Source organism: Heterocephalus glaber, unplaced genomic scaffold, assembly GCF_053883595.1.
Source record: "Heterocephalus glaber isolate CG9 unplaced genomic scaffold, H.glaber_assembly_v1.0 deba00001538, whole genome shotgun sequence".
Classification (NCBI taxonomy): Eukaryota; Metazoa; Chordata; class Mammalia; order Rodentia; family Bathyergidae; genus Heterocephalus; species Heterocephalus glaber.
In genome coordinates this window covers 19,622,685-19,638,938 of record NW_028258333.1, presented here as the reverse complement: position 1 = coordinate 19,638,938, position 16,254 = coordinate 19,622,685, and the positions used below count along the sequence as shown (strand labels likewise).

General features: G+C 40.1%; 1 protein-coding gene across 3 annotated transcripts in view; it reads right to left on the bottom strand.

Moving 5' to 3' along the window:
- Window positions 1-1,114: 1,114 nt before the first annotated feature.
- Window positions 1,115-16,254, bottom strand: part of Npr3 (natriuretic peptide receptor 3) — a 78,084-nt gene continuing 62,944 nt past the window's right edge. The window contains exons 5-8 of one of the 3 annotated variants that reach the window (XM_087189271.1): window positions 11,302-11,396; window positions 8,939-9,074; window positions 7,378-7,465; window positions 1,115-6,520 (exon numbers count right to left, since the gene is read on the bottom strand). In XM_087189271.1, the coding sequence (XP_087045397.1) occupies window positions 6,409-6,520; window positions 7,378-7,465; window positions 8,939-9,074; window positions 11,302-11,396 (431 nt within the window). In that variant the 3' untranslated portion in view covers window positions 1,115-6,408. The remainder of the gene's footprint in view (window positions 6,521-7,377; window positions 7,466-8,938; window positions 9,075-11,301; window positions 11,397-16,254) is intronic. The other 2 variants (XM_004848656.3, XM_004848655.3) reach the window with 2 other exon arrangements.

The following is a 16,254-nucleotide window of genomic DNA, read 5'->3' as shown; positions in this document are numbered from 1 at the left end:
TGGCACGCTAACACAAAACAGACAGCACAGCCTTCCCAATGCAACCCCATTGTTCATCTTCCTTCCCTCCACTCCTCAAGAGCTTGAGCAGCTAAAGATCATGAGGGCTGCACAAGGCCCGCAAAAGAATTCTTTTTCTTGGCTCTGGTTCTATGCTAGTAGGTGGTTGATTAAATTGCCTTTTTAAAAAGACACTCACAATAATAATTGCTATGTAAGTCAACACCAAAATCCATGTGTGGAGGAGCTCCATAGGGCTTCTCCCTGGGATGTAGCCCAGGAGGCATCACAATCAGAAGGCCTCATTGGCCTAGGAGATTTGGGATACACATGAAGATCAGAGGTAACTGGGGTGGTGGGGATGGATGGAAAGACTCCAGGAGGCCATGGCCCCAAAGGGGATATGGGAAAGTAGTGGGGATATTTGTTTGCTGGAGAGGATTTCCTGACTCCATTCTTTACTGCTATCAAGCTCTCCCACATCATCCCTCACCCTCAAGCAGCACCCTGCTGCAGGATTTGCTCACACAGGAACCCGGTGTGAGAGGCATCTGTAGTGTGGTCCAGAGACAACACTAGCAGCAGCTGTAAGACCAGGGAAGCACTGCTCCAATCATGTGAATCGCTATGTGTCTTTTAGGCTTAAAAGAAATCATGAGTAATGACAGAAAGTGAAAAAACCTTTTACAGCCCAGACACAACTGTCGATGCTGGAAGCTGGTCCCTCTGCCTAACATCCTGGAACCTGGCCAATGTCCAAGAGTGACAAAATGGACTTGGCATCTCTTCAAAGTAGGCAGGGGACATAATAACAAAGTCAATAAGGCCAACCAGTAGTCTCAAGTTGTAGTGGCTCAAGACGGTAGTTATAATTCATGAACATGTATTCCATAACCTGCCAATTCAAAGTTTGTCCTTTGTTTTAAGAATATACTATTTTCTTAATTCCAGATTTGCCAGGCAGAAATTCTTGAGTCCTTTCGTGGGTATCATTCAAACATTATAATCCATCATTTCCACTATTGATCTTTTACTTAAATTAACCCTGCAAGAAAGTCCTCAGAGAATATGAATACAGGTAGTATACATGGGTAAAATTATAAACATGACAAGATTTCTGTGGGATGTATTTTTTAATGAGAACACATTGTTAGCGTATGTGGCATTCTTGCTTAATGGGAACATTTATAAGAACACATACACATTTATTCTAAACACCAAATAAAGTAGATATTTTAAATGACCAGTTTGCACCACAAATAAAATATATTATACAAAACAGGGGTTATATCCACAGTCATTAACTCAATTTCTACACAAAACAACAATAAATTAAATCACATTATATCCAGATAGTTCTACTTACATTAGAATAATAAACTGTATGTGGCCTGTGCAGCTTTTACTTTTACTTTTCTACCAGACTCATGTTAAGTTTGTATGGCTTGGTAGTCCTATATTTAAATTAACAATGAATAATATGGCCCAGAAGACAAGCACACGATGTCTATCCCATGTCCTGTTGGTTTCAATTATGCACAGGAAACAAAGCTCCCATTCCCAGGACCCAATACAAATTCACAGCCTCTTTGTGCTGTTGAGGGGCATTTCATTGCTGTCTCGTAGGATACATGACATGGAACATTTTCAGATCTTGACACTGAAGAATAAATAAGACAACCCATTTCAAAATCCAAATTCTTTCTTTTTTTTGTCCAATAATAATTATTTTGGTAACAGCAACAACAACAAACTGGTAGCTTATGTTATCATTTACATTTGGTAAGTGGCCCTTTGTTCCTTATGTAGAGAAATCTAGGCCTTTAAACCTCTGAATCACAGCAAGGCAACATTTTTGCTAACTCTTTTAATCTACTTGTTCAGAAAATTCCATGAAGAATCACCCCACACCTGATACATCAAAGAGTTATAATAACATACGGATTTTTTACTTGCAGTCTCAGCTCCCAGTGAAACCTTTCATTGTATTTGAAGTAGCTTAAAACATGAACAACAACAGCATCACCTGGTTTAGATTGCTTTGCCTTTGGTATGAATTAACATTAGTGGTTAATGAAAAATCTGAAAGAAGAATCAGGATGTATTCTGTACTGGTACAGATTCCCTATGATGGATATGATCATTACATATATCTAAAATGTACCAACAAAATTAATTGAAAAAAAGAAATTTGAACAAACTCCAACCCAGCACCTTTTGAAAGTTATTTTAATCCTGCACTCTAGCTGTGGGGTATGCCAGCAAGAGACATTTGTGAAATCCGTGTGCTGAAAACCAAAGCCAGGCTTGTTGGAGAAGATGCATATCACAGATTTGAACTGTTCCCAGGGCATGTGTGGTCAAGTTACTGTCAGAGCTCTGATTAAAATCAGCCTCCTTCTTATAACCATCACTATTTTACCTATTTTCCCTCTGAGGAGTTATGCAAACCTATTCACAAGTTCCTACCTGCACTGGCAAGATGCTGATGCACCTTTGGAGTCGTGGTGGCTGGTCGGTGGGGATGGGGTACCTGCAAAGTTACTCTTCCCCATTTCTTTTGGAGGATCAAAAGATTCTCCTTACGGGCATGCTCCAAGCTTCTTGCTGAATCTAGATGTTGAAGAGGGACTAAGTTATTACTATTATTATTTAGTTCTAAAGACCAACTGGAAAAAAAAAACTGGTCCCTCTGAACGCCACCATTTCATTCTCGCTGCTTCCACACTGCCCCTAAAACATATCCTGTGTTTTTAGACAGTTTCAGTTTTTTCCACTGAACAAGAAATTCAACTCATTACCAACTTCCTATGAATCCCTGAACCACAGGGTGTAACTAAACAAAACCCATGACACATAGATCAAGGGGACTAATTTTGGTTGGCGTTTGCCTTTATGACTGTATCCATTCGGGATGTGAGTTCTTTGTGTCCCAAGAAACATAGGCACTTGTTCCTTAGAGTTTATAAACACTCCTTTAATACCAATAGTATAATACTCTGTTGGTCTCCTAAAGAGACTTTGACAAATAGCCAACATATGTTCATTTACAATAAGGTGGCAATGCCCCGGGAACCTACTTCCAAATCCATTGCAGTTTGTCTGAGGTCTACAATGGCCTTGATTTTCACAGCACTCAAAATCGGTCCCAACCAAAAGAAAGGTGGCAAGTTAGGGGCAAAGAAAGCACATGTGCCTTGAGTAAGTAAATGGCCCTGGAAGCCTGTGCACAGGGAGAAGTGACATGGTGTTCCAAAGCAAAGGTCTGAACCTCAGGGAGAGGAGAAAAGAAGGTATTTGTTCTCTTTCTACATGTTCTCGCCTCCCTCCATTAAATATGGCTTCTGAGATGTAAAGAACTATTCTAAGGCCTGAGGAATCATAACTGTGATCCAGAAAAAGACAAGTCGATGGTTCTTCAGAGAAATGCAGTGTTTACGGGGGATTCCTCATAAAACCTGTGGTTACATTGTGGGGAGAGATCTTTCCCGATACCAGTTATTATGCGGAAAAGATTTTATTTGGGGGTTCCTCCCCACCTCCCAAAATCTAATATAGTAATAAATCCTATACTTATTTCCAACACCAAAAATTATATGCTTATTTTGACCTATATCAATGTGAGCAAATGTCTAACTGAGAAAATACTGATAAAATATCCCCTTTGAAATCTGAACACCCTGGTTTTCAGGGTGAAAATTTATAGCATGATTTAAGAACTAACACCCTATTTACCTTACTATGTGGCTACTGGGAGAGTATGAATGAACACTTGTCAAAGATGTTGCTTAGCAATTAGGAACTTAAATCTGAAAATATAATCTTGAAATCTTAATCCAGGACAACCTTAGGCCAAACATCTACATTTCTAGCAAAAAATTTCCAACTTAATAGTGTTTTCAAAACTAAACAGAGTACTGGTAACCCACATAAAGGTTTCCAGGGAAAAAAGAGACAGTAAAAATGTAAATAAGCAATTAATCTTAAGAACACTAGAAATTGCTTTAAAATTAGAAGAAAACGACATCCACATGCCAAAGAACTCATGATTTGTCCTGCCATTTTTAAGGACTAAATTCTCTCTTACTTTAAAACCTTATCTAGGGATAGAATATTAAATTTATAACTATTTCTCTATATAACATAGAAATAAAAGATACTTGCTCTAAAAATGTTGGCATTAATGAGCTACTGTGTAAATTCTAGAAAGGTCAGAAATGTTTATACCAAAAGACTACAATCAGGAAAAAGGTTTTTCCCCCACATAAAAAGCACATGGGTTTTAAATGCAACTCTTTATCAGCACAAGATAATGAAGAGTTCATATCTCAAAAATATATAGAAAGCATCATGGAAAAATAAAAATGAGAGAGAAATAAGCTCTCTGATTCACATAACTAAGATGGAAGCAATCCTTCCCACTGTTTTTTCATTTGGGGGAGTCCCAAGCCATCAAATACTTTGTTTTCCTAGATTTTACTTCTGAAACTCTCTCCTATATCATAACTTCTGGAGTTTGCCTTCCTTGTCTTCTTTTTTCCATCATTTTTTTTTAATTCTGCATGATTTTCCTTGGCAAACAAAATGGGCAAACTAAAAGATAGTTGTTTCTGTTGATCATAGCTAATTATTTTACCATGCCCTCCCAGAGGCCTGCATTCCACTTTCTAAACAGGCAGGAAACAAATCTCACATACAAATAATCTGTTCACTGGGGCTAAAGCAAGAGTAACAGATGCAATCCTCTCCAGGGAAGCAAGCAAGGCCAAGGCCCAGGACATGCTGCATGCACTCGACTTACCTCCACAGAACTATGACCATCACTGCCAAGGAATTGCTCAAACATCCAGTTTTCCTCCCTATTTATGACCTTTTAAGATGTGAGGATGATTTTTTAAAGCTATCTTACTGCTGAAAATTTATTGAGAAAAGAACCTCGTGGCCTAAAATGATACACTCATGGGACAGACTCCCATCCTTCCCTCACTGTCTATTTTCTCCACAAATGTTAAGCAAAAGTGACAACCTAAGTTTAAACCTCTGTGCACAGTACTGGGTGCAAAGTAGACATACAGTAAACACTTATCCAATTTCATCCAAATTCCTGACGTACACATCAAACCCACCGTTAACACAGGCAACTGGCCGGTGACTACAAAGCTCTGTGGAGTTGAATGAAGGGGGATATAGTAGAAATTTAGATTCCCTCCTTTAACCAAAACCATCACTGTGAATTCTGGTGAACATCATGTATGCATGTCTTAAATTTATCATTTCTGTGCCTACTGTCAAATTCTCACTATTAAGTTGTTTTTGAGGAAAACAAGCTACCTCCCTTCATAAAACTCTGCATAATTCTAATAACTTTTCATTTCCCATCTGGAGACTCATCATTTGACCAGAATTGGAAGGGCTAGAAACCTAAAGTAATTTGCATTTAAAACAGTTAAAAATGCAAAAACAGTTTAAATCGATGTAATCCTGTAGAGTTTATAATCTGAACACCACATTGATAGATCTCTGTAATTAAAGCAGCAATTGGTGTTTGGCTACAACCAAGGGGAAGAGGGAAACAAGGAGAAAAACAGAAGCATCTCTCATCATTATTTGTTCATTGTACACTTTATCCATGCTTTTAAAATATAAGTGAAATTTAATCTTCAAAATGAAAAAATAGACACATTTTTCTAATACCAAAATACAAGATTAAAATACTTAAAACTAAAACATTAGTATGAAGTAGGGCTTATTTTTACACCAAAAACAAAAATATTTCAGCCTGCTTTTCTTACATAAATCCTCCTACCTCACTAATATTTACATCTTTCCAGAGACCCTGAAAAAGAGAACACAGGGAGGATCCTTTCTTGAGATCTGAACTCAGACCTGAGTGCAGATGCTGAACAGAGCACTCCCCAACCACAGACTTGCCCACCAGCTTCAGACGGCAATGCTAATTTCAAATACTGGGATTTTTCTTAACATTTTCCTCTTATTGGGTGTTAAATTCCTTCCAAGAATATTCTACTTGTTAAAATGATTTTATTCTGACTACAAAACATTTCATTTTTGAAAACCACACTTTTTATATCCATGTGTGAGATGCCCCCAAAAGCCACAAAGATATGGAGGCATCAGATTTTTTAAACATAAATCTAAATATATACCCTCAAGCACTACAAATGTTGAACACAATAACATTATATCCTATATTTGTTTGTCATGCGATGAAAGGCCGGGAGGCAGATGGTGATTAATAATAGTTCCTGAGCTTCTAAAGAAATATTAAAATGAAATGACTGCTTTAAAGAATGAATTCTTCAATCACTCCCCTTCTGTTCCATTGGTGACTTTTATCCCACTATCTCCTTAAGGAATCTCAAACAGGAAAATTAAAAAACCCTTCTTTTAAGCCACAGAAAAATGAGATCTGATGGAATCTTCCCGTAACTCCCGATGTTTTCCAATATTACTTTCTTCTTGCTGGTTTCTCCTCTCAATGGTTATTCTGTATTTCTTCCTGGGTAAAGGGAAAGTGAACATAGTAATAAAACCTCAGTTGGCTACAAAATACTATGGCTTTTCTTACAAAGAGTGCCCTCAAGGGACATCTGGGTTTAGTTTGATAGATGAGAAGTGACAGAATATGAAACCCTGGTCAGAGATTAAAGTAGTGTGCCCCAAGGCATTATGTCCTTATTCAGGGAGGAAAATTGGCATGCTTTCTGAAATGCCATAGAACAAGCCTTTCCCTTCTTCCCTGGGTGCCTTTGGGTTAAGTCTTGTCTATTCTGCCCCAGAAGCTCTGCCTGACTCCCAGGATATGCCCTAGATAAAGATCAGATGAAGTGTACTGTGACCCAAGGAACAGCAATACGATTGTTCCCACAAAGGATCACATACACCCAGAGTTACATTCCAAGCAAAAATACAGAAATCTTGAGTCTGATGACTTACAAATAAGCCACAAACTCAACCAGCAAACATTACAAAAGAATGGACCACCCTCGTAGTGTGTAACAATCAGAACCTTGAACACATGCACATATTACAATTTTACAAGCCTTGGGGCTTAGCTGTAGTGGTAACCAAGCATGCAAATTCTCCAAATACAAAGCACAGATCAGCCTGAAAACAGGGCACACTCTCCTAGACTGTCCTCCTCAGCTCCTGGCCCACGGGTGGTACAACAGAAACCCCTGACCCCAGTAACCACTGACCAACAAACTGGGGATCGCAGTGAAAGAATGGCTTAAATCTTCCAACCGCCATGCTTTTTGGTTAAAAGGTATGGACGAATTACAAGGAGCATTTTGCAAAGACAAGTACCCAAAACAGAAGAGGAAAGTGAATTTTAATTGTATAAATGATTCCCACCTGAAAAAGTAGAAGGCCATTAGCAAACCAGCTCCTAGTAAGGCCCCCACAACAATTCCTGTCACTGCTGATTCTTCTAGGCCACCTGCTTAAAAAAGAAACAGATAATCAGGTTTCATTTTGGAAATAAGTGGAAATGCCTCATGTTTCATTTATTGGAAGGTGTCTCCCAATCTCCCACTGGAAGCAAAATAATTTTTAAGGAGATCCTGGTTTTCTTTTGTTTTTTTCTTTCTTCCCCCACCCCCCAATGCTTAGTGTAAAGCTTAAGGAAAGCTTTTCATAAATTACTAGATAAAGACAGTGCTACAAAGAAAGTGAGCAGAACAAGAATAGAAACAGATTCAAGAAGGATTTGAACAAAACTGGAAACTGTAGATTTCAGATATATCCACAGTCTTTTGAGTTTCTACTTAAAGATAAAAACTGGATTGACCATAGCATTGACCCAGCACTTCTTATTTTCACAGATGGATGGTGACACTTCCAAGTGCTAGAAGATTTGGTGAAAAACTCATTGGGTCAGTATTCTGTTTTTAGATATTCTCTCACCAAAGCCAGAGTTCCATGTCAAAATGTCCTATATAGCTTTCTGAAAATTGGAATAATAATTTGAAACAATCACATTCAGTGCCCCACTTATATAAAAATGATAAATAGCTAGCTTTGTATACAAAGAGTTTAGTATATGGCCTCCAGCACATTGACTCACTTACTCCTCAAAACAGGATTTACAAATTAGGTTCATTTTATTTTATATATGGGGAAACTCAGGCTTAAACAGTTAAAGGAAATCTCCTAGAGCCACCAAGCCAACAAAAGACAGAATGGGACTTCAAATCCAGGCCCAGTTACTCCAGAGACTATGTTCTCAACATATGCCCTTCTCGATCCCTTCCTATAATTACTGCATGAACATCAACACTTCATAGTTTAAGAGATGGTTCCAAAACACAGTGAGCATATGTATATTCACCAAAACTGACAAACTAGCCTGAAAAATAAATGTTCACCTAGCTCTTCCTCACCAGCTCACAAAAAATGTCTCACTAAAGTAATGGTTTCTAATTAATTTTCTATTTAGAAGTTAGTTATAAGAACATCCACTTACTCCTCTGTTTATATATACAGGCTATTCACAAATAATCCACTCATTTACCAATTTGTAACTTTTCAGGTGTTTGAATCTGAATATTTAGAGGATAGCTACAAAGTTTAAAACAGAATGAGACTTGTCCTAAGAGATGAATACATGAGTAATGTAATTAATCATTTGACTTTCCCTCAAATAACTAAGAAATTATAGCAAGAAATATAAAAGTAGGGAGAAGGCTTCTACCATTGTAGAAGAGAAGAATTGAGTGGAAGAAAGAACTGGAAACCTCTGAGAAAAACCAGGAGGCAATTTGCATGTGTTTTACCATGAAAGAAAGAAGGAAGGAGAAAGAGAGAGAGAGAGAGAGACAGACAGACAGAACCAGAGCATGAGGTCCTAGAAAACCCATTTGTGAGCCTCATACAGGATGATGAAACACTCAGCAAATTAAGTCTCTGAGCTTACGTGATTTGCAGGGAGAACTGTTGGTGTGCTCCACAATTCTGGTTTCATCTATTCGCAATTTCAAAGGGCCCCAAGGATATTTGACATTTGGTCGCATTTCAAAATGACCCTCTTTTCCGAAGTAATCACCAATAACCTATAGAAGCCAAAAAAAACAATGTTACAAAAGAAAAGGCCAAAGATACCTGCTTCCAACGGAGGCACGCAGCTCACAGCCTGGCTCCACCACTCCCCTAAAGGAGCCCGATCTAAACAGATTGCCTTCGGGTCCTGAGGAAACCGAATGGTCACCTTCATCAGCTGACTTCCCCCAGGGAGTGGCAGGAAGTGCTCCAGAAAAGTACAGGGCTTGAGGACGCCTCTCTTGCACATACTGACTGTGACAAGGTATGACTGAGGACCCAGTAAGTCAAGATGCAAAGTCACTGATGTTGCTGTCAAGGTGGGCATGTGTGAGGGAGAACAGTGGCTCCCCACATCAGGAAACATGGTCATGCCACCTCAGAAGGGTGTGGATGTGGCAAAAGCGGCCATGCCACCTAAAGTCTGCCCATACTGTAGACTGTGCTGTCCCTGAATGTTTTTTTTAAGTACTGAGGATTGAATTAACAACCCAGGGTCTTCACACTGAGTTACATCCCCAGCCCTTTCTTTTTCTTTTTTTTTTTTTTTTGAGTCAGGATCTTGCTAAGTTCCCCAAGTGGAACTTGAACTTGCAATCTTCCTTTCTCAGCCTCCCAGAGAGTTGGGATTACAGGTAGGCACCACCACACCCAGCTCCCTGAATATTCTTTAGTCTACTAGCTAGTAGGAAGAGAGGGGGTTTTTTTCTCCATCGGTTTTGAAAGTCATGGCTTTTCCTTGCTTATCTGCCCATAGGGCACTGCGCCACCCATTTGCCACAGAGCAGCTCACATAGCCAGCCATTTGTAAGGCCCAAATAACTTTCAGGGACCTGTGAGGGAGAGCCAGGGCCTACTGAATATCCAGGTTAAGCATATGACAGATACACAGCTTCACACCTCTGCTAGTCTGGAAAATAACCAAAGCATGAAAGAGTATCTTTTCAGGAACTTCCTGTTTGACAGACTATTCTTTGGGGATTGCACTCTCCCCTGAGGAATTCTCCCTTTTTGCACTGTTGACCAGCCTGAACTCTCTTTCAATTGGCTTCTCAGTGCCCTGATAAATCACTACTCTTGTGGTTCAGTTTCAGGCCTCAGCTTCAGGTCAAGACGAATGTTCAATCAGCCACCTCAGCCTGGATCTGGGAGTACCGTCCCACCCAGGTTCTCAGGACTCATTTCTACTTTGTCTAGGAACAAGACATAGCTTTGGAGTGGCCTGCAACAACTCCTCCTCTCTCTTCTGACCAGGGCCAAGCAGGCTCTCACAGGCTATGTCAGGTCATAATAAAAAAAAAAGTTCTAGATCCTTATCAAAATATAATAATCGCTGACACATGCTGAGTGCTTATCCAGCACCCCACACACACCTTCATGGCTGCAACCTCACAGTGCACTCTTACTTCCCACTTCTTCCATAGGGGGAACCCGGACAGATGAGACCCAGACTGTGGAAAGGGTAAAAATTTCACTGGGTAAAGAGTGCAGGTGACTTCGGATGCCTCGGCCCCTTCTAACAGGCCACCCATATCCAAACAGAGAGGGAAACAGTAAGTCACGTATTCCATAACTATAAGAGGTGACAGGAGCTATGATCCTGGGCAGGACCCTCCAAGGAAACACAGAGGAAGTGGCATTATTTGCTCAACACTGAATATTTGTATAACTCTTATATACATATTTATCACTTAAAGTCTGTACAGTACTTTTCTATGTTTTATGTTATCTAGTCCTCAATAGTCGTCCAAAATCAGCAAGGAAGACACTATGAATTCCATGTGCCGCTGAGAAAAGCAAAGCAGAGTTCACACCCCCGGAAGCACTGGAGACTCAAATTTACATGGAAGCTCTCTTTTCTCCTCATGATGCTACCCTGAAAGCACACCGTCTTTTAAAATATTACCACATGTGGGGTTTACAATCAACCACTAGGGAAAAAATCCCAAAGTTTAAGGGCAAATGCCATTTCGTTTTACCTCTTTCACCCAATGTCCCTGTGGCACAGGACTAAGGTGTGATTCTTGACCACTTGAAAGTTAGGATTTCCCCTGTGGGTGTAAATAGGGAACCAGTCCCAGACTTCTTCTCTGATGCCCTCAAACCATAGTGAGCTGCCCTTACTTAGAAACTCCCAGGTTTTCAACTCGTTCCATTTGAAGGCTATTCTGAAGACAGCCTATTGGACATCAGGACAAAGATACTCTTGGTGTCAACCTTGCAGAAGTCTCCTTTGCTCACCTCCTGGGTGCCTGCTTCTGTGTCCGTCATAGCAATCACAGAGAAGTCCCCATATCGGTCTCCATTGGCATCTATGGATACCTGCCCAGCAATACCTATAGGACCAGAGGTGAAGAACTCCAGTTAGTTACTGAAATATCTGTGTCTGCCAAGAAAAACAAGAGAATGAATTACTAGATTTTTTTAAAACAAACTCATGCCACAGGGACTCTCATGAGACCTTGAGCATTTTTGTTGGCATTTGCAAAGACATTATAATTTCATCTGTGTCTGCATTCCTAAATTCTTAACATTTTTCCTTTTAAAAATAAAAAGAAATAGAAGTAAATGATCTTCTTTGGGGAACATAGTTTAAAAAAATTAAGGCTAGTCCTGAAAGTAGCATGCTTATTCCAGAGTTTTGCACAAATTTTTCTTTAAAATGGCAGAGTGAGAAGTAGAGTTGCCTCATCATAGGTCCACATTATCCCTGGACAAATACAATGAGAGGAAAATTTGTCCAGGGAGGACACAGTGAATGTGCTTTCACAGGGCTGGGTCAGTGAACAGGAGAGCAGAGAGCCTGCTTCTAAGGTGCCCAGGGCCAGGAGCTGTTCTTTTCTATCCCTGTTCTGTATATTCAGTATCTACCCATGTTATCTGGAAAATTACTAGGTGCCAAATCAGGGCTACAGCTGAGACTAAGATGGGCTGAACACGACTGCTCAAGAGAAGAACAGCCTGGAATGGGGGTTTAGTTTGTCCACACTGGAATGTTTTGACATCCCTACCTCTGTAACCTTGGCCAAGATACTTAGTTCTCTGAGCCTCAGTCTCCACAACTATAAGTCAGAAATAATAATGTGGGTCCAGGGATTTAGCTCAGTGGTTCCAGTGCCTGCTGCATAAGCGCAAGGTCCTGAGTTTGATCCCCAGTACCGAAAAAATAAATAAATAAATAATGATATGTCCCCTACCGAGAGGCCATGGAGATAATTACATAAAATAAAACCAGTAAAGTATTTCCAAAACATATTTAAGAGAAATTAGTTGCTTTTTATTGTTAATATCACTGCCACTACTATTATTACTACATAGTGAGCATACCTTATCCAAAGTGCTTGGGACAAGAAGTGGTTCTGATTTTTTTCAGATTTTGGAATATTTGCACACACATATTGAGATATCTTGGAGATGAGACCAAAATCTAAACAAAATTCATTTGTCCCATGGATGCCTTATACACAGCTGCAAGGCAATTTTATACAATATTTTAAGTAATTTTGTGCATGTAAAAAACTTTCATGGTAAGAATTTTTCCACTTGTGGTGTCAAAGTTTTTAATTTTGAAGCATTTCAAGTTTCAGATTTTTGGATTAAGGATGCTCAATCTGCATTTATTTTATAATTACTATTATTACCAGTAATGCTATAATTGAAGTCTGGCTGAGGACCTCTGACCATGCCCAGCCACTCAGAAGAGGGGCTAGCACAGTAAGTTGGAGAATCCAGGGAGCTCAGTAAAAGAGCAGGAATTTTATAGGTACAGTGAAGGAAATCTATGGTTTGGACAAGCCAGAAAGGTTGGTCTAGTTGTATTTCCAAAAGCACAGAAGTTAAAAAAAAAAAAAAAAAAAGACCCCAAGGAGCTGTGAGTTTTCTGGGGAGATGGACCACGTGCGTGAAGGCGTGCAGTGAGGTGAGGGGCTGGGTGGGTAGCCAGAGCATAGAGGAACTTTGGTACCTACTTGCTTTGGCCAGCAATGAGCCTTAGAGCTGCTACTTAATAAAAGCAACCACATGCCATTGGCTGATACTAAATATGCCTATATTTTCATTTTCATTCACCAGGAAAATGCACAGCCACATTCTAATTAACTGAAGCTATTTGTTTTCTTTGTGGGAGAGTTCAGTGTAATTCCTAATTGGTGTTTCTATTGATTTGGTTCTCTCCAGAAGTACTGACTCCCCTAGTAAAATGAATGTCTGGGGAAAAGCATCCCAAGGGAAAGTTCCATCCTCTAGTGTGGTTTGGAGAGGGCAGGTATTTGGGTTTACTGTCCTTTGGGCTGTGGTTTGAAGGCCCACTGATTTTTCCAAACTTTGGTCTACTTTGCTGGAAACAGAATGGAGCTGCCATTCATCTTGATTTTTTTCTCTTCCTAATATAAACTGGTTACAAAGCTTACAGCTACCTCAAACTTGTACTGTATACCTTTGACAGCCTGTCAAACTTTTAAGTGATGGATATATATTTTAAATACACACATAAACATATGGAGATGTTATATATACCCAAAAACATTTGTCATTCTGTTCAGAGGTGTCTGCAGTGCTGTGTCCTGTTCAGTGTTTTGCAGAATATAAGACAAGGTATCCCTAGTAATCCAAGACCTCATTACACCTCAAAGTCATTACAATTCTGCCAAGAAATGGGGTGAGAACCTAGGATGACTGATTAGCAAAGTGAGACTTCACCTGAGAGTATCAGACATAAGGTGAGATTGTCAGGCTGACTGCAGAATTTCCCTGCACATAAGTAATGAGACTTTCCACCTTCAAGGTCTGAGCCACAGTCCTATTTACCTTGTCACTCTGACCTCTCACACAGAGGAAACTCAGCTTCTTCCTCGGCCATTTATTGTAAGTCTTGAGAGTTGATCACAGGTTTCATGGCAATAAAATCCAAATTTGTCAAATAACATCCAGAGTATTTTTCCCTTGACAACTTAATGGTCACTTACATTGACCACTAAAATCAAAATTGTTTTTAATTTTAGGAAGGTTAGGGTTTTTCTTCATACAGATATCTTAAGGTTCTTTTTAAGCTTACCCTTAAATGGACTATTATTTAGCAAATAAAATGGACTCTCCAAACGATTCAAACCCAAAACTTACCTTAGCTTCAATGATCTTTACTACATACGGACAAATGAGATTCTACTTTTAGACAGAACCATATGGTGGGCTGTTTCAGGACTCACTGCAAGTGCCTGGCAGAACTGGCCTTAGAGGGGAAGCACCGAGGTGGCCTTTGGGAACATGTAGCTCATGGCCTGGTTCTACAGAAAGCTACCTTCCAGCCACTGTGAGCCCCTGCCCTTCCCTTAACTCCCCTCCAGATGCCCTCCAGTGCCCCCCAACTCTGGCTTCTGTCCCTCTGTCAGAAGACCAAGGACAAATGACCACACCATGCAGTGAGTAATAGCTAAAAGTGGGGATGTGGCCGACCAAGGTTGTTCCCCACACAGTTTCTCAACGCATTGTGCACAACTTCTGGGAAACTTGACCTTGTCCTAATATGCCCCCTGAATTACCCCATTTGGTTCCTGCTCCTCAGCTGAAGCAGTCAGAGGGAAAGCAAAATCATCTCAGAGTCTTGATCACCACATCCTACTATCTGTCTGAAGTGAAAAGAGATGTCACTCTAGTTTCTGAATATGGCATGCCTTCCACTAAAAGTAATGCCCCAATCCATGAAAGGGCTCAAAAGAAGAATGAGCAAGAGGCAGATCTGAAAGAATGCCTGTCAGTCATCAACTAGTCCAGCCTCCTTATCAAATAGGTGAAGAAAGAAGCTTAGTAGAAGTGATTAGTGGCTAGGATACAAGTCCCTGACTGAAGGCCAGCAATCTGCTCTCTAGGTTAATGGTTCAAAAGATGCCCATCAGCTTACTGCAGTTTACATCCCACAAAGCAGCCACAACATGTCACCGGAAACCTTCAGGAGACTTTCTAGCTCTTTCAAATGGAGCCCAAGTCCTCAGCAAAGCCTCCGAGTTCACAGGGTCTGGCCCCACTATCTCTCCAGCTTTGATTCCTGTCACTCTGCCCCTTATACTCCTGTCTAATACAGTTCCTGGCTCCTTGGGGGACACTTGGCAAGTTCTCACCAGAGGTGTTCAGGCCTCTGTAATTGCTGCGCTATCCCCTAAACATCTCCATAACTCCTCCTACTCCCTCGGGTCTCTGTCCAACTGCCATTCCAAGATGCCTCTGACTGCTCTAAGTCAGCAGTCCCATTTCTCCCTTCTCGTCACTTTTTTTCTTATCTCCCTATCCAGCTTCATTTTATATTCTCTCAAATGCCAAATCTACTTGCTTACTGCCTGCCTGCACCAACTTGCATGTAAGCTGAACTGATTACAGAGAACATCTTTCGTTCACTGCTGAATCCTCAGCTCCTTGAACCTTCCCTTAAGGTTGCCTGGCAAATAGCAGATGCTCAATGAATACTTGTTGATTCAATGAATGAATGAATAGAATGTTGATGTCTGGAGGGCAGCAGGAACCAGATTTTTTTTCTTAGTCTCATGTTAGTTCTGAGTGTTGGTGAGGTGAGAGGAAACCAGTCCAGACTCCTTATCAGATGAGTGAAGAAAGAGAAGCTCAGAGGGCTGCAATTACTCTTGTATGCATTGTTGTCAAAAATACAGATTAGCAGACTTTTCTGGAAGACATTTGGCAGTATCTACTGCACTTTATAAAGCACTAATTTACTTTTGGACCAAGAAGAACCACAATAGAAATGTTCCCTTTTGGAAATATTCACAAAAACTCGTCAAAAGGTGCAAGAGGTTTGTGACAGCATATTGAATAATAGCAAAAGTTAGAAACAACAGAAGTGTCCATCAATTGAAGAGGGTTAAAGAAATTTTTGAATAGCCATGAGGCGGACTACTATGTAACTCCCACTTTAAATCTGTTGGATCGATGAGTGTTCATACAGAAAATTCTTTCATTTGATGACATACAAGTAAAAAAAAAACCCAAGATGAAAAATGGCATCCATAATGTGATCCATTTTGTATAAAAGCTCTAGGTGAGCTATAACAATGCACACATCCTGGTAGAAGGTATAAAATATTTTTAGACAGAATCACCTAGAAAACTGTTAATAGTGACTACATTAGGGGAAGAGGATTAGAATGGAAAGGAAAGCCTTCACTTTTCATTTTGTACACTTTTAGACTG